The sequence below is a fragment of the Chelonus insularis genome, unplaced genomic scaffold, assembly GCF_013357705.1.
Source record: "Chelonus insularis isolate UGA/USDA-ARS -01 unplaced genomic scaffold, ASM1335770v1 contig_50_pilon, whole genome shotgun sequence".
Classification (NCBI taxonomy): domain Eukaryota; kingdom Metazoa; phylum Arthropoda; class Insecta; order Hymenoptera; family Braconidae; genus Chelonus; species Chelonus insularis.
Genome location: NW_023276619.1, coordinates 1,158,610 through 1,177,678, shown reverse-complemented (window position 1 = coordinate 1,177,678; position 19,069 = coordinate 1,158,610). Strand labels below are relative to the sequence as shown.

At 34.6% G+C, this 19,069-nt stretch overlaps 1 protein-coding gene across 1 annotated transcript in view; it reads left to right on the top strand.

Moving 5' to 3' along the window:
- Positions 1-19,069, top strand: part of LOC118070037 (BTB/POZ domain-containing protein 1-like) — a 72,107-nt gene that overhangs the window by 28,762 nt on the left and 24,276 nt on the right. Inside the window, exon 3 of the mRNA XM_035088451.1 lies at positions 10,832-11,509. Within this exon, the coding sequence (XP_034944342.1) occupies positions 10,832-11,509 (678 nt within the window). The remainder of the gene's footprint in view (positions 1-10,831; positions 11,510-19,069) is intronic.

Genomic DNA, 19,069 nt, shown 5'->3' with positions numbered 1-19,069 from the left:
TTTTTTGAAGAGAGAGATAGAATTGCTGGTTTGCAATTCATTTCTGGATTAAAAAAATTAAAGTTACAATTTTCTCTTCGTTCAGAGAGAATTGAGTCTCTTCAATTAGCAACTCAGAGAGCTTTAGAGCTTGAGTCGATTGAAGATTTGACCTTTGGAGGTTAGAATAAAAATAAATTTAATAATAAGAATAATAATAATTTTAGTAAAAATAATTATAATTTCAATAAAAATAATAATTTTAGAAATAATTTTAAAAAAGATTATAAAAATAATTCGTTTAAAGGAAATTTTAGGTCAAATTCCCAAAATCAAAATTCTTTGCAAATTGTCCAATGTTGGATTTGTGGTGAAAAAGAACATTCTAAGAAGAATTGTCAAGTTCTTCAAGCTGTTCAAACTCGTTTATCAAATATTCATAATTCTAATGAGTCTACTGGTGAAGGTTCATCCAAAAAACTAAAAATTAATTTAATTGATTTTTCTCATTCTTCTGGTTCTAAACCGAAACTTTTATTTAGAGGAGAAGTTAATGGCAAAAAATGTATTATGAGAGTTGATACTGCTGCTGATATTACGGTTGTTAATTCTTCTTTGTTAAAAGGAAAGATAACTGTTTCGAATAATTCTTTTGTTTCTTATTATATTTATACAGTTTCAGGTGATAAATATGATTTTGATTTTATCGAGACTGTAGAAATAAAGATATCCAATATTAAGGTTAATTTAGAGGTTGTTTTCGCTCAAATTGAAGAAGAATGTATTCTAGGATTAGATTTCTTAATCAAGTCTGGTTTATTTACTGATTTCAAAGATCTTCTTGATAAAAAATTCTCAGAAAGTAATAAAGTTGTTTCAATTAATAAAATTAGTTCTTCTTTGAATCAACTTCCAGAATTTGTTTTAGATATGTTTAAAAGATCTTCAAAATTTTTGGATGTCAATGATAAATTTCGTTTTGAAGAACTTTTATTGAAGAATATGGATATTTGTGCGAAAAATTCTTTTGATTTAGGAAAGTGCAAAATTTTACAACATAAAATTAATGTTGGAAATGCACTTCCTATTAAACAGGCTCCTTGTCGTATTCCTTTACATTATAGGGATGAAGTTGATTCAGTTATAGAGGAAATGAAACAACAGAATGCAATAGAACCATGTAATGGTCCTTGGGCTTTTCCTGTTGTTCTTGTTCCAAAAAAGGTGATGAAATTAGATTTTGTGTTGACTATGGTAAATTAAACGATGTCACAGTTAAGGATTCAACACTAATTCCTCATCAAGAAGACATATTAAATATGGTTCTTGGTGCTCAATGGTTTTCTACCGGAGGATAGATCTAAAACTGCTTTTTGTATTTGGAATGAGGTTTGGCAATTTAAGGTTCTTCCTTTTGGTTTGTGTAATGCTCCTGCTACCTTCGTTAAACTTATGAACATAGTTTTAAAAGGTCTTCTCGGTAAAATTTGTTGAGTTTATTTGGATGATATTATTATTTTCAGTAAAAGTCTAAATGAACATTTTATTCATCTTCAAAATGTTTTTGAAAGACTTTTACAAGCTTCTCTTAAGATAAATCCTAAGAAATGTATATTTTTCCCTAAAAGAGTTAAAGGAAAGTGTCCAAAACTTCAATGTGAGTGGGAAGGTTCATATATTATCAAAAATAAACTTAATGATGTTGTATTTCGAATTCATAAAATTCCGAATGGTCGTTTGAAAGTTGTCCATGTGAATAGACTCGCTCCTTATGAAGATGATTAGTTATTTTGACTCTTTCTAGATTCCTAATTTCTGTTGAATTCAGGGTTTTTGTAACTTCCAGTCTGAGAATGTTGGCTTTCATTGATCATTTGATTGTTGATTTAAATTCACAATGTCTGTCCTGGACCGTTCTCGTGGAGTTACTGTGGGATATACACGGTTGGAGTCATTGTACCGGAATCCTTTTCTCCATTTATTGGCCAAAGTGAAGCAAAGTGCGGTACTAGATGTCCATGGTATCCTATTATTTTTGATCGGATAGTATGCGTAACTGTGAGCCCAATTTTTATTAATTTAGTTCGCACAGTGAGCAGAAGCTATTGAACTTATTTTTGAAAATTCCTTGCGCAAGGTGGAATTGAATTGATTGTTTTAATGATATTGAATCATTTATTTGAGAGTCGGATTTTCATTAAAAAAAAAAAAGGATGCGAAGTCGGAATTTATTTTTAATTTTTTAAATACGTTAAATTTTCTTATAATATACTTCCAATTTTTGAATATCATAAAGTTACCCATCGGTCTTGATTTTTGCAATATTTCCCAGTTTTTGTGTAATATCTGTATACTTTACTATCATTTAAATTAATATTTGTTTTCTGATATCTTTTTCAATTCTTACGAATATTTTGTTTGCTGGCAGAAAACTCTGGCTACGTACAGGAAATATCATTAATATTTCTTCTACATTTCTACTCTACTTATTAAGTTAATATTATTCATCAATATTATTTAGTTATTTTTAGTAATAAATATCTGATAAAACAGAAAAATCCTTAAATTGTTTAAAACAGAATTGTAATATAATTGAAGAAGTCTAGCAGCATTTAGTTCAAATGTTAAATATATCATTCTACTCTTAAGTCTATTGTAATGGCTTTCTTAAGCTGGTAGTATGTCTAGAAATCCACGAAGCTGTTGCTTTGTCTCTGTAAATTTTCCTGATTTTCAGCCCCTACCACGACCTCATTTAGGACTTTTTTTTTCAAATAAAGTGAAAAGTTGTAGTTTGAAGAGTTATTTACAACCGTAACAATTTTTTCGTTGATATACAAGTAATATGTGCAGCTCAGCTTACAATTTCTTAATTTCGCTTTTGGAATAGATTTCCGTCTATTTTGTGGATCTTTATCGCTGAAAGTCCTAACAAAACAAAAGTGATTCTAAAACGTATAATTTTGAGCAATAAAAATCATACACGGACTTCACTCACAATCAGAAAAAAAAAACATTTAACATATCTTACGATTTAAAGTTGAAATGGTTTCGCCTGGCGAAGAGGGTTATTTCCACACCAGGAGAAGAAATAAAAGATAGATGGGGATATATATATATATATATATATATAGTATAATATATATATAGATGGATGGGAGAGGAGCGTAGAGAAGCGAGGGGGTTATGGTGAAGATTGGTTAAGGTTAGGATTTTTAGGGAATTGAAGGATTCCTGTTCTATTTTGAAGGTGGAGGGAAGTCCTCAGTGGACTGGAAGGTATTTGTGGAATGAGGAAACGCGCCGGGAAAAGCGCGGGAAAAGTTTGATGGAGTTTCTCTCTGACTCTCTCCTCCAGGATCTACTTTTTAACTACTTCAGAGAAGTTTTCGTCGTAACGAAAGCTTATTATTATTTATACGGAATAGCCGGGTATTCCAGGGTCTCGGATCTTAAAGTAGATAATGGAATGAAGTGTAACTTTTCATGATTCTGCTTAATATGTATAGGTAGTTTCTCACTTACCTTATTCCTCGATTTGGTGTGGTAGAGTAATTTATGCGAGAGGAATATATAACGAGAATATATGTGCGAAGCAAGAGAATAATATTACGAGCAAATATTATGAATTTCGGCAACGACGATGAGTTACACCACGCACGCAGAATGCGGGTGTGAGAGGTATCCGCCGGCACGCTGATGATATTCGTCGGAGGTTTCCAGTATTCCTTGGAGGTTCTGAAGTCAATTCCTGTAAATTTGCATGCAATAGATAGGAGGATTTTAATCCTAGGGAATTGTCTTCCACGAGTAATACAATTATAGAAAATTTATTCAAAGATATCTGCGTACAACTCGCAAGATTCACCAATCCGCGACCTAAAGCGGACCTGTAATTACACGCGTTACAACAATTGATCGTACTGGTCCAATTGTAATTAATGATATAGCTTACAATAATTACTGGAATACTAGCCGGGTACGAGGTGGCGTTAACATAACAAGACAATTGCCAAAAGAGCCAATAAGGATCCTTTACAATTATAATAATTACGGGGGCTCGCTCTTTTGTAGGTACAATAGAATGATTTCGAGCTCACCCTGATGATACTACAGCGGAGTGTACTGGGAAGTCCTCAGGAAATCTCTCTCGTTGTTCCGGGTTGACCTTGAGCGACCCTCTTATTATAAAGAAGACCTGAGTGAAATTGGAAAAATTCAGTCAGAGCGTTTATTTTATACAACAAAAAAACTAGTAATAAATAAATGAAAAAATTAACTATTTAAAATACTTTTAAGCGAAAGAATAACAATTTTATTCGAAACTAAAGTCAATATCGACTAGACATTATTGTTCACAACCAAATATGACTTTCACCAATTCAATATTGTTTGTAACAATACGAATTTGTTATAAACAATTAAAAATTAAATTTATTGATTAACTAATGCGTACATCACACCAATTTGAAGGCTTTCAACAAAATAATATTATTAATGATAAAATATGACTCGTAAAAATTACACATTGTTCATCAGAATATCAATTTCTTATAAAGAATTACTAATGGAAAGTTCGTCGTGTTAGCACAGACAACGTATTTTTAGTGTTAGCACGTCAGACGTATTTTTTTCTTCTGTAACTTTCATTTTCTTCCAGTAATACCTTAGCCTAATACGCTTATGAGTTTTCGTCACCCCTTTGTGGCCTCCAATCAATGAAGCATGTGCCTCTCTTATGATGACTTCTTTTTCATTCATAGCACATATCTTCCTAAGCATACGCATAGCTTGGTTTTTGTATCGGTTATGCTTCCTTCTATCTGCTCGTACACTTTCCGCCACGTAAAATTATTGATTCTTTCTGTCCCCCACCTTCAGTTTTATCAGCGCACTCCTCAACGCATCTCTTATCCGGATTATAATCACTTCCGGTTTACATTTTCCATAATTTGGCAACAATTGTTTTTCTTTTAACCTTTTAGACCCATCATCACTTGGTTCACTATTTTCACTTATAAAATTCAAATAATTAGCTTTACACATGTAAATTTGATCGCTACTGTCTCTTTCTTTAGAAACTTCTATATCTGTATCTTCTGCACTTGATACAGCCTTAATAATATCAGAGTGATTACTTGATTCGAATTGCCTTTTAGCAACCATTTCTTCTTTAGGAAATTCATTTTCACTAGAATCTCCACCAGATTCACATTGCTCCTGAGCTAGAATGCCCTCTCTCTTGGGAAAAATTTATTCACGTCTCCCTTTTGGGCAAAAATCTGTATCATTTTTATCATCAGAATTACTACGTTCACTCGAACTACTCGAGTCCTCTAATGGTGAGTTCCCCTTTTGAGTCTCCTTCAAGAATCTTACCTTTTCCTTACTCTTTCCCTGACTTAATGGTCGTTTTGAAATAGATTTAACGTCTCGGTAACCTCTTCTGATCTCTCTTTACTCTTCGGGTGGATTGCGTGACAATGCATTAGCATTAACATTGGTCTTTCCGGCTTTATGCACAACATTAAATTGATATTCCTCTAATTTTAATCTCCGCCGTGTCAGTCTTGACACCGGATCCTTTGCGGTCTGTAACCAAACTAGAGGCTTATGATTTGTAACAAAAATAAATTTCTCTTCATGCAAATATGGTCAGAATTATTGTACTGAATGAAGAATTGCTAGTGCTTCCCCCTCATATGTACTATACTTTTTCTCAGCATCCTTCAATACTCCTGAGGCGATGCTATTAATCTATCTCTCCTTAAAGTTCCTTGACTTAATATTCCTGCTATAGCTACACCTGAAGCGTCCGTGGTAACTGTAAATGGTTGAGACATATCAAAATACTGTTACACTGGTGCTGTACACGATGTTTCCTTTAAAGCATTAGAAGCCATCTCCTGTTCTTCGCCCCACTAAAATTTAACTTCTTTTTTTATCAAATCAACCGGTGGTCGGTCAATATTTGTGAAAATCTAAATATAAATCTCCTATAATATCCTGCTAAACCAAGAAATTGTCGTAGTTTTTAGGAGTACGAAAATATTTTCCTTATTTTCACTTAATATATGTCCCTGATAACATGCTTCTCTTTTCATCAACTCACATTTTTCTGGCTGTAATTTTTAATTTGCTTCTCTGAATGTCGACATTACTCTATGTAGTTTAACTTAATGCTCATTTAAATCTTTAGTGAAGACAATTATGTTACCTATATACACAATTACTACTGTTTCAAGTAACTCAGTTAATACTCTATTCATTAGTCGCTGAAATGTTGCTGTAACTGCACGTAAACCAAATGGCATTTCTAAAAATTCATAATGACCTAAAGCTGTCGAGAACGCAGTTTTGTGTCTATTTTCTTCTTGCAATTTAATCTGATGGAATTCTGAAGCCAAATCAAAAATTAAAATATCAGTGCTCTGCAGTCGTCTGGGTGCGACCCGAAAGGTCCACACGACCAACTTCCCAGTGGAAAAAATGAAAAAACAATTCGAATAAAACCCGTTTCCATTTTTTATAACAAATGGAATTGGTATAAACGAAATGAGTCTGTTTTTATTCATTTGATATGGTTAGTTACTTCATTTCAGTAGAAGAAAAAATTATGCGTTAAAAGTACTCATATATATAGGAAGGGTCCTTTTTTTTATTGTTTATTACAATTTAATACTTATTATTTAAATATTGCTATGATCAATAATCATTTGTTAGTAACAATGTTCAATTGTTATGGACACAATTCCATGTGATTGACGATTATTATAGCGTCTTTAATGCTGTTTTCTCAATCCTGACACGAGTTTAAAATTCTTTCATTGCTGATTTTGTTTATTAAAATTTTTTTTTTCGATGAAATATTGTCATCATATATCCATACAAGTATTCCAATCATTTAATATTCATATTTCTGCAATGATCTTGAAATTTTGTCTGAAAAATGGTATAATTTATAAATTGCAAAATCCAAGTAATTTCCTTTTTTTCCAGTTTTTTGATTCTCCTAAAAAATGGCTTTACCGATTTTCCTGAAAACTTTTCCAGTTCTAAGTTACGCAATTACGCGTCGAATGCAATCGGTCCCACATCGATATCATTTTTTGTTCTCGAGATAATTGAGGCGAAAAATCATTCCGAACGCACATACGTACATACACACGCACAGACGTTCACTGGAAAACAATCGTATTCGACTCTGGGGACCTTTCATTCGCAAAATTGGACCCATTACTATAACTTCCCACTGGGAAGTTAAAAATATTCTGCATGCTCTACCTGATCAAATATGTCACTTATCTGTAGTAAAGAAAATGCATAACCAATCGTGTTTTCATTCTAAGCTCAAAAATCTAATCCCATATGCCAACGCTTATTTCCTCTAGCATCTGGTTTCTTCAGAACTTTCCATTAGGGTGTATTGTAGGGTGAATGTGATGCATGAATTATCTTATTATCTATCAGTTCTTGAACTTATCTATTGATTTCATTTTTAGTTCTGGTGGGTATCATTATTGCTTCATATTTATAGGTACATCATCGGTTGTGTGTATTCTATGCTTTAGCCTATCAGTGTATCCTCACTTGCAACGTTGTATATTCTGTTTCCGCAAGAGCCTCCTTGTTGTATTGATGGCTTTACCTCTCCTTATCATTTTTTTCTTAAAACAATTTCTATGCAGCTCTTTCCTCAATTTTGTTTCTTTCTCCAACGGTATTGAATCTTGAATTGTGCTTACTAAATCTTTGTCTTTAGGTGCCTTCAACTCGTATTCTGGTCTCAAGCCACTAATTACACGTTTCGGTGCTTCCATTTCTATTCCTTTTATTGTTGCTATGCGAGCCTCGGCTGTCATCAGTTACTTTCTGATGAATTCTTACTAATTCTATAATGAATATCACAAAGATACTTACATAAGAAATCAATAATTTGAATTTCCAAATTTTATGCTGACGTTGTTCTAATTCTTGTTTTTGCTGTTCTGTTAATCCTACTTGCTCTTTTGCTTTTTTAGCTATTGTGCTATGTGTTGAAATGTCTCCTGGCGAAGAGGTTTATTTCCGCGCCAGGAGAAAGAGATGGAGATGGTTGAAGGGGGTGTAAAGGTAGTCGGGGGAGAGATCTGAGGGAGAGAATATAAATAGAATACTCATACAGTGAATAAGGGAATTCCTGGATATTGTGGAGATTGGGAAGGATCTCTAGGGAAAAGGGATAGTTAATTTAGGGAATGGGGGATGCACTAGGAAGCGCGGGAAAGGTCGTATGAGGTCTCTCTCTCTCTATCTGTCTCTGTCCTCGCCAGGTTCGAGAGCTTATGAATTTGAATGAGGAATAGCTTGGGTATTCCAGGGTCTTTGCGGGCAAAGAAGTCAATTAGATTTTTGATTGGTGATTTCTGCGTATAATATGCATATAGTCATGCGTGTTCTCACCTACCTCTATCTCCCTCGGTGGTAGAGCTGGTGTGGTTAAGGAGAGACAACGATGAGCGAGAGGAAAAGAAGTAGCGATTATAATTAAATTGATTATTAATTGATATTAATCGAATTATATAAATTAAGTTGATCGAGATAACGACGAGGCAAAGCGACAAAAAGACCCACGCAGCGTCGGCGTGTAACACCGATCCGTCGGCACGCGGTGTTAATGCAATTAATGTACGTTATTTCCAGTATTCCTTAGCCGTCAGCTAAAACCTGCAAGTACACATGCAAAAGGGACAGGAGGACGTTATCCCTTGGGAATTGTCTTCCACGATAGGTAATATGAACAATCTGTTTATTTATTGTTTAATACACCTGTACGCAGGATTCTACCAATCCGCGACTTGAAGCGGACCTGCTTTTCGCATGAATTACAGAGTATATAACTTAACAGTCTAATTGAGATTATAACAATAAATATAAATAATTCAAATAGATTATAATAAACGTACAATCTCTGGAATACTAGCCGGGCACGAGAGGAACAAGAACGTAACAGTTGCCAGAAGGGCCAAGTGATATCGATAGTAATTATAATCGTATATTACAATTAATCATGGCGCAGCTCGCCCTATGCCCTTACAGAAGGTACAAAAATTATGTACGAGCTCACCGTGGTGATATCAAACGAAGAATCCAGGGATACCGCAGCGATTCCTGCCGTCGGCTGCTGTTGCCCTTGGACGACCTTCGACTGCCTCTTTCCAGTTCTCTGCGGCGGCGATGTGTACTGCGACTCTCTCGATGAAGGAAGTTGTGCGGGAGACTGCTCTGGCGCCTCGACCTGAATTTGTCCGTCCAACTCGTTCACCTGGATTCAGCTGCGATGCTTTCGGCGATCGGAACTGTGCGCGAGACACGATTCACCGTTCTCGGGAACAATGTACTTATTTGACTGTGGTTAGAGCGTGATTACACGGCTAACTGCGTGCGCTCTATACTTTGGCGTCGTTACGTACTAGTCGGCGTCTTGCGACTAACTCGCGACCGTCAAGCGACTAACTGCTAACTGGCTGCTCCCGTGTCGTGCGGCGAGGTAATAGTCTTGTTTTGGCGGGACCCCCACCATGCGTTGACTACGCCCTCTTGGCTCGACCGAAGCGCTGTTCTGCCGGATGTTGTTGGAAGCTGACCGTCATTCGACCTTGGCTGGTAAAACAGGTCCCTGGAGTATAGGTCATAGGGGTCGTGCCTGTCGGCGATAGATGGCGTGGTTGCTGGAACAGTTAGTGTTCTCCCCGAGAGGGCGACATAAGTTTCTGTCTTGTAACTTTGCTCTGTCCGGCATGGATGGCGCCACTTGTCCGAAATGGACAATGATTCCACTCGTCTTGTAACAGTGTATCAGGCATAATTCTTCTATCCTTCTCGAACCACTCGGGCTAACCGATTTCCGTTATTCATCATTATTATTTTATTTTTGAGAGATATCCAACTTCTGATACTAAAAATTATGTTACGTCCCGTAACTGGATCGCAGTTTCATAGTTTGGTGGTATTTACGACATAGATTAGCTAGTGTAGAAGAATGGGATATGTGAGGATGTTGATTCACTACTACAGCAGTCGCATACTCACACAAAAGACAATATCAAGGTCAAAGATACAAACAGATCAGTTGTAAATGAATAAATCACTCACGTTGGCTTTTTAAATGCTGACACAACTATAAATATTCGTTGATCTATCAGATGTGTAGAGTGAATTGATACAAAGTTTTGCATACAATTGATAAAATGTCGGTTGCAAAAGATGTGTAAACAGAGCAAGCTTCGACCAACAAGGATCTGGTGTTCGATTCAGACTAACATTTTTGCTCAATTTTCGCATATCTTTTATACAGATTTTTTGCTTATATGCTACCATTCTTTTGCTACAACTCTTGGCTAATTTACCTCCACTCTTCAAATATTGCCCTTGTACCTATTGCCCTCTCTTAGCTTCCTTCAATAAAATTGCCCTCTTTTTGGTAACTCTCAACACAAGTTTACCTCACGCACATCACTCGTTTCTTCACGCATGCTCTTCTCCTATTACGAAACCTCCTTTCCTTAGGCATTTTCCCTTTCTTTAGCTTTCATAACAATTCATAGAATATTACCCCTTCTTTGGTTTTCATTAGCCTCTCTTCTTAGTTAACGTATCTCATACAATTTATTCCCCTTTTGTATTACAAATCAATACGAATTTCAGGTAGTAACATATTACTTTAAGTTAAGGGTTAAAAAAATGTATTCTTAGTAAATTCTTTTTGATAATATTGAATGTTTTTTTTCAAGACATATTCATATTTATTCATACATTATACAACATATTAAATATTTTATAGCTTTTAATGAAATGAAAAATATGTTTTCAGACTCCCAAGTAATTCGGCCAGTAATTCGCATCCTGAACCTTGTCTGTATGATAGATCAGTATCTGAAAATAATCACAATCCACCTCCTCAACTGTATAACTGGCAAGGAAGTAAAACAACGATGAAAGAAAGGTTTGCTTTTCTATTCAACAATGAAATTCTATCAGATGTAAGATTTGTAGTTGGACGAGGAGCACAACAACAAAGAATACCAGCACACAAACTAGTTCTATCATCTGGAAGTGCTGTCTTCGATGCAATGTTTAATGGAACTTTAGCAACAGCTTCAGCTGAAATAGAAGTTCCCGATGTTGAACCAACAGCGTTTCTAGCTGTTCTTTTATTTCTTTACACTGATGAAATCCAAATTGATCCTGAAACTGTAATGACTACTTTGTATACTGCGAAAAAATACGCTGTTTCTCCATTAGAAAAACACTGTGTAGATTTTTTAAGAAGCAATTTAACAAGTGATAATGCATTTTTGTTGTTAACTCAAGCTAGGCTTTTCGACGAACCTCAACTTGCTGCTGTTTGTCTTGATACTATTGATAAATTTACAACTGATGCTTTCAATGCAGATGGTTTTACAGACATCGACATTGACACTTTGATGGTGGTGCTAGAAAGGGATACTTTGAGAGTTAGAGAGTCAAAACTATTCCATGCAGTAGTCAGGTATGTCTTTTCTCATTAAAGTTATGTCAAAAGTATTATTTCCTAAATCTTAGCCGAAAGTTAACTTTTTTTTCTGTTCTCAAAGAAGAAAGCAATTGATTTTTTTCCTGAAAAAGACATGGTAGTCTAACATCGTCCTTCATTAAGAGAAAAAAGTCGTCAGCTTTCTAGTTTGAAAACTGCTGAAAAAGTTTACTTTCCGTGACAATATGATGAAAATAAGTGTCTTGATCTTGCAAACAAAACGGAGCCGTTAATATGAAAAAATAACTTCGATAGAAGATGCCTTACTTTGTTTTCTTGGTTGAAATATGATTTCTTATTTATCTTTTGTTTTTATTGCACAAATTTGATTTAGAATATTGTTAAAAGCTACCCACCCCGTAAATCCCAGCATTTCGTTAACGAAATCTTGGGCCTATTAATTGACCAAATGAAACACTTATTTTTCTGTAGTGCTCAATATTTTATTTTCGAAGTTAATTTTCAGTGGCCTGGGTGCAACCCGAAAGGTCCACACGACTAAAATCGCAGCGAAAAGAATAATAACATTTAGCTAGTTTACCATTTTTTGATTCATAAAACCTTTGTGCCTGGGATTACCTCACAGCACGTGAGGTAATTACGGATGGCGTGGATCCTATCATTACTTATGTTACAGATGAATCCTTTTCATAAATTTACACTACTCATAAAGTTTTCGTAGGCCCCATAGATTACATTTGTTATATTACTTAAAAATCATGGAAGATTTTTGAAAAACAATGAAGTATTTTGACGTATTTTGATCATCGAACGTCTCGTCATTTGACTACTGTTTGTCAGGCTTTGCATTCAGGATCAACTTCTGATTGAATCACTGGGGATGTGTCTCTCCATCTCTTCTAACGTAGTCAAACATGGGTGTTCACAAATACTCTGAGTCCGTATTTGCCCCACTCTCTCCTACATGTCTGTACATTTCAATTTATAAGATTGGCTACAATTCCTCTGACGTTCGGAAATCTCACTCACAAGTTTTGAAAGGAAAGACAGTTGACTTACTGACGTGATAAGAGAATGAATTTGTATATTTAATGTTTTATGCTTATGTATTGAATAACTTAAGTAAATGAACAAAAGTTAGAAAATCATTTAACAGTTACCAGAGTCACTCACGAAATTTGTAAAATATAACTCCTTAGTGTCGTACGCAAAAAAATCGTTATTTATTATTTAGAAGATATTGAGTTCTAAAGATTGAAAGTTGCAAGTTTTCTATAAAATATTTCCACCGTAGACGAAAGTTGAACATTTTCTGTTTTCACAAGTTGGCAGTACCGCATTGCATGATGAATGTACACATTTATCATCACTGAATAGAAATCAGTCGTTTTTTTTAATATATCTACATACAACAGCTGATAAAACTATTGTGGCTTGAAGCCCTGAAAATCTGCTTGAAAGATAGTAGACTCGATTGATGGAATATGAGGAGGAATAAGGATTTACCACACACAAAAAGAATATAAACTCACTAAACCTAAAATAAATCATTGAATTTATGTTGTACTACAGTACTTAGTCTTTAAGTTCAAATATCACACTTGCTTTGTTCTAGAAAATTCACTCTCAAGATGTCTGATTCTTAATTACGTTCGTTCTGGCTTTACTTAGCAAAATCACTCTTAATTTCAATAAATTGCATTTTGGTTTGGAACAGATTGTTCAACTGAACCCTTTATAAATCTCTGAACATGATTAAACTCACTCGAAACTATTTAATGCTCGTAAACTCTTGTTTTCCTCAAGTAAAAAATGTCACAAAAATAAAGCGTACTCTCTCCTCGAGATGTAGAAAGCAACGGGTAAAAGTCCAAAAATGAAGGTTGGACTATCACCCCCAAAATTTGACCGGTCACTCAGTTAATGTTCATTGGCAATTCTCTAGTTGATGACGTCTCGAAAGGTGATTGGCTCCTTAAGTCACTAGATAGTAACTCGTATGTTAATTAGTGAAGGAGAAATTTAAAGGATAGATGCGGGGCTTTCGGGAATTTTCTACGGCACTGGGTTGAACTTTCCACACAGGTATGACGCAAAATCATATTTAGCCCTAGGGAAGACAATTAGACTAGCTTAAACCACGTGTATACTACCCTTGCCTTCGACTCAGGTTGTAATTTTACACGTGGTTTAAGCTAGTCTACTTTTCCTTCCTAGGTGTGAAATGTACTATTAGTAGTGCCCTGCCACAAGAAAGTTGACTCAAGGGCCTAACCTAACCAGAGAGGTTAGGAAATCAGTCAGTCTGTTGATTGAATAACTGTACGTTGCCAGAGAAGAGAGACGTGAATAGAAGTTTATTTCTTATGGGACAATGTGGCCGGAAATTTTGATACGTGTTGTTGCTGTCAGATGGCAGAATGGTCTCGATTCAGAGACGTTTCTGAGCGTAGGGCGGAGCTCAAGTTCTGACATGTAGTGGTGGGAAACGAACGGTTTCCTAACATCGTTCTCTGAGGAAATTTCTCTTTCATGTTAACAGGAGAGAAAAAAATAAAAAAACGAAGAAGTTGATAGATTTGTTTCGAATTTTTTTTTAAATAAAACGAAAAATTAAGACGAAGACAATGATGAGGGTGCGGAGTTTCAATTATCAAAAAGTAATTGAGCACGCGCCAAACATTGACCACTTAACCCGTGGGTTTTTCGACGTAAATAACGCTATTGTAAAAAGGTAGACCCATATCAGTCATAAAATCGGATTACCTTGTGACGATACTTTTCCACTGGGGTAGGTGTACTCAGTATTCACCTTCCTCCAGGACCCTAATTTATCAGCTAACATCCCTGGTTCGCTTATAATCATTATAAACGACGGGCGCCAAGTTATTTTTATCGCCAGAATAACTAAACTGGCAAAACTTACATCTAAATCCAAAAAAAAAACTTAAACCTAGACCAAAGCTTACAACTAATCTTAGATCAAAATCCAACCAAACTCTCACAATTCTCAAAAATCTTAAAACTAATTACGAAATCTTAAACTAAACTTAATTAAGATGCTGCTGGTAAAGAGGTCCTGACAGGGGATCTCCTGGAGCTCAGTTATGTGGGTTGTGGAGAGAGGGTCAGGGCCGGCAATAATCCTCGGTTGAACCCCACAAAAGTATTCAAAATTGTTAAATAAACAAACTGGAGTTGAAGGCTCTTCTTTACTAATTATTTAAATACCAATTATCAATTAATGCTTAATTTATTAAAACAAAATCAATTTTCTTATTCATTATTCAATTAACAAAAATCATAAATCATTCTGTAACGATTCTGCATCATCAATAAAGAAAAATATTTTACAAACAAATAATTCTAACTCGAATTCTGGAACAAGTTTTAAATAATTACCTATCGTTTCAAAAATTTAAACATTAATTAACCTCAATCTAACGGCCCTAATCTCAAATACACTGATTTTTATCTTGACTCGAAAACCCGAAGCAAAATCATCAATATCTCTTATAATTTAAACTATAACACTCTAAACTGAATTTATTAACTAACTAAATCACGAAAGCAAGCCAAGGGTGGAAGATTCCCTACATTTCATTATTCTACTTCTAAACTGTAACAAAACTACCAAAAATTACCAAATATCAGACTCAATACGACTTACAGGAGCTGCAGAGGATACTTAGGTGTCGTAAACTGGGCTCGACACGTTCCTGGATATTCTGGAACCTCCTCTATGCATCAGGGACCTCCTTGTAGTCTGCCATAACTCTACTTGATTGTTTCTTCCTCTTCCTGGACCTGTTCTCGTCTTCAACCTCCAATAATTCTCGCCATCTTCAATCTTCGAACTCCAATTTCTAACTGCTTCCTTCGATTACCAGAATCGAACTGCTCTCGTCAATCTCCAAAAACGAACTCCTCTCTTCAAGCTCCAAACTACTTCTCTCTTTATCAAACTCCAAAATTGTACGCTCTGCATTCTTTATCCCCACTCCAATCTCACAATCAATCTTCTTATTTGCAGAACCACTTCTCCATTAGTAGCTTCATCACGCGATCTCTCCTAGATTTCATTGTGGAAGGGCGACTTAACCTAGGTGCTTCCTTGGAGGTGAGGTTGATCAGGCTTCCCCCCACAAGGCCTGCAAACTTATATCTAATTCTTCAACTTAAAACTAATTGCTTCACAACATCTCCACAATGCCCATTCCACACCTCCATCTCTTCCATTGGAGTGCCATATTACTGGGCCAGATCAAGTGATGATCACTCACAGGGCTAGAACGTCTTCTAGCATGGATCCTCTAACGGGTGGCACGTTTCATTTGGCCCTCATCTCCACGTTAGCGACCCACTTCTCCTCATAATGGTTTCACAGCTCCTCAAATATTTCTTACTTCTCCTCTACTAGCTCCTCCTTATCCTATTGAGTCTTTTTCTACTACCAAAATTAAATACATAATCTTCCAACCTTGCTACCTCTCTTTACATTAATATTTCAAAATAAGTAATAATAAAAATAACTACAATTCATTAGATTAAAATAGTTTATAAACCAAAACGTGAACCATCACTGTAACCATCGGTTAAATAGCCCCTGAGGACTCAAAATAATGAAATATGACGTGGACAATAGCTAGAGCAACCCACATGGGCTACGATTAGCTTCCAATATTCATTAAATTATTCTTTAAGGTGTCAATGGGACGTTATCCCAAAAATAACGTCACAACCTACATAAAAAAGTACCACTTGTTCGTCTTCAGATGTAAAAATGTTAAAACTAGACTCATAGTCCAGTCAAATGAGGGAAATGGAATAATTTTGGTTTGTTGCGGCCAAAGTGATGATTTATAGATAACTAGATCGAAAGTTTTGCGAGGAACACGATGGTGTAGGTCAAGAATGTTTGGCACGCATAGGGGGGGAGTAAATCGCGAAAAACCACCCCCCATCGCGAATTTCTCGATTTCTATCATAGATATGAAAAAATGTTTTAAATAAAAGTTGTTCAGAATTTAATTTTAATGAAAAAAGTACTGAACACTTTTTTCATATTTATGATAGATAAAAAGTTATTCGCGACTGAAGCTTCACTAATGACGAAAGCTCCAGTCGCGTCTAAGAAAATTAATAAAAAATACTTAACGCTACAAATATTACTTTGTGGCAATTTATTCCGAAAAATGAGATATTTAAGTACATTTTCAGAAAAAAAATTTTTTTTTTATCAATTTTTTCATTATTTTTATGAACAATATATTATTTAAATCGTTCTCATTTTAGTCAAAGGTTTTAATATTTAGACCCCCGAGCGCGCTTTTCCTCTTCTGGCGCTAACGGGTGTGACAGAGAGCAATACATATCTCTCTGCTTCACTCGCACTCACACAAAACTTCTGCGCACGCGCCGAGTATAGTAGAGCATAAGTGCGAGTGAAATGATCACTTGAACCGTAAGTGTGACAAAGACACTATACGGTGAGGGAAGAGGGGATGTTTTGGGCTCATGCTAGTTACTTCAGAAGTCTTTCCAAGCTCCAACTTTATTAGCGCGAGAATTTTTCTAAGTTCTACGCGCTTTAGATGTTAGAGAAAATTTTTCAATTTTAGGTCCAATAATCATATATATATAGATCGATAGAGAATTTAATTTCCTGTTGATCTAGCTATATTTTTTTAGGTACTTTTTTCCGATTTTTCAACGCAAAAAATTAATTTTCTAAGAAAAAAAATTTATATCTCCCACATAATTATATCAATCAATCTTCAAATGTAGAGAAGAAAAAAATGTACATACATGTTCATGGGATGAACAAAAAAGTTTAAATGAAAAAAACAGCTTAGCCCATGTCTCATAGAAACGTTACAATTATTTTAAAAATTATCTATAGACAAAAAGAGGGTTGATAATATCATTAATTAAAGTTGATTGATTATAAAATCTCTCTATATTACTACTTTCACTTTTATCAAAGTAACTCGATTCAAAAAACTTAGAAAATCGTGATATAATAACACTCAAATGCTGCAATGAATTATTGGTAAAAAATAAATATTAACTGAAAAGTTGATCGACTTATATCTAACTAACCAACTACCCTTTTAATTAAAAAAAAATTTTCAAAAATATTCTTTTCTTCAGCATATATAAAGTCGTTGAAGACACGCAAAGAAGTATTTATATATAGAAACAAATATTTTTCAATATCGATTGATTAATATATCAATGAACTAAGACGGAAGCTGTCAATAATGAAAAGTGATTCAAAAACTTACCTTTCGTTTTTAGGAAAGCGATAAAACGAGAGATGCGACATCCTCGATGACACATTTTCGCATTTGAAAAATGCACATACATTTGTAGCTGGCATTTTTGCGTACACAATGCACAATCACTTATACACTGTTTGCACTCTCGAAAAAAATCGAACAAATTTATATACTGATATATAAATGAAAGCAATGAATTCAATCGATAATTTTGAGTTGTAACTTTCCAAGAATTTCGGAAAATCTGAGAATTCAAGTTGGCTCTTTCTGCCGCGAAGCATTTTTTCTATGCGTGCGCATCTTTGGAGGGGAGTAGGCGTGACTGTGCCAAGAACACTGTCGCCACCTGGTTTTAGGGTACAGAAGCTTACATGTACAGTATCGCCGTCTGGCGGTTGGGGTGATAACTTTGTGGTTTGGGGTGATCTGGGGTGATCCCCAAATGGAACACGGCATTGTGATTCTATTTACGTCTCTCTTCTCTGACATTGCACTCTATTTCACACTAATGATATTAATATGGTCTGGTAACTACTTTGTCGATTCACTAATCAATAAACTTACCAGCAATTTTATTATCAAATTGGCGACTATGACAAAATTGAAAAAGTTGCTTATCAATAATTATAAAAAGTACAAAAATTCTATAAATTTATAGTGAAAATCATTTAATAGAATATTTTAACTCAATTGACAATAATTCTAAATAATTAAAAATTGTTTTTATTAACGCAAAAAAAAAGAAAGTAAATATAAATGATTTTGTAAAGATGATGATAAAATACTATTAATTACTGCTAACAACCAAAAAATATTCATAACGATTAAATTTGTTATATACAATTGATATCAGAATCTATGCAATGTATTTAGATACTTGCAACAAAAAATTTTTCTCTTACTGAAAAAAAATTACCAACCACGTAACATAAATAGAAACGAACTCAGTTGTTTAAAACAATTAAATTTGTCATAAATAATTAAAAAAAAAAATCTACGCTATCAATTCGATTTTTTTCAAGGGAGAATTTTTTCTGTTGCTAAAAAACAAGTTTTTAAAAGGTGTTTATTATATAAGTGTTCATGAATACATAAGCATTATTTAACTGTTTGCACGTTCTGTGCTAAATGTACATTTATTATAGTTCTATCTGATGGGTAAAATTATCTATAATTAATGTCACTTACGATCATTTTTGCGTTTACCACTTCTCAAAGTCATAATGACGCCATAATATGATAAATTTTACATTTGTTATCTATGTGATATCATAATTTATTAAAAAGACATCAT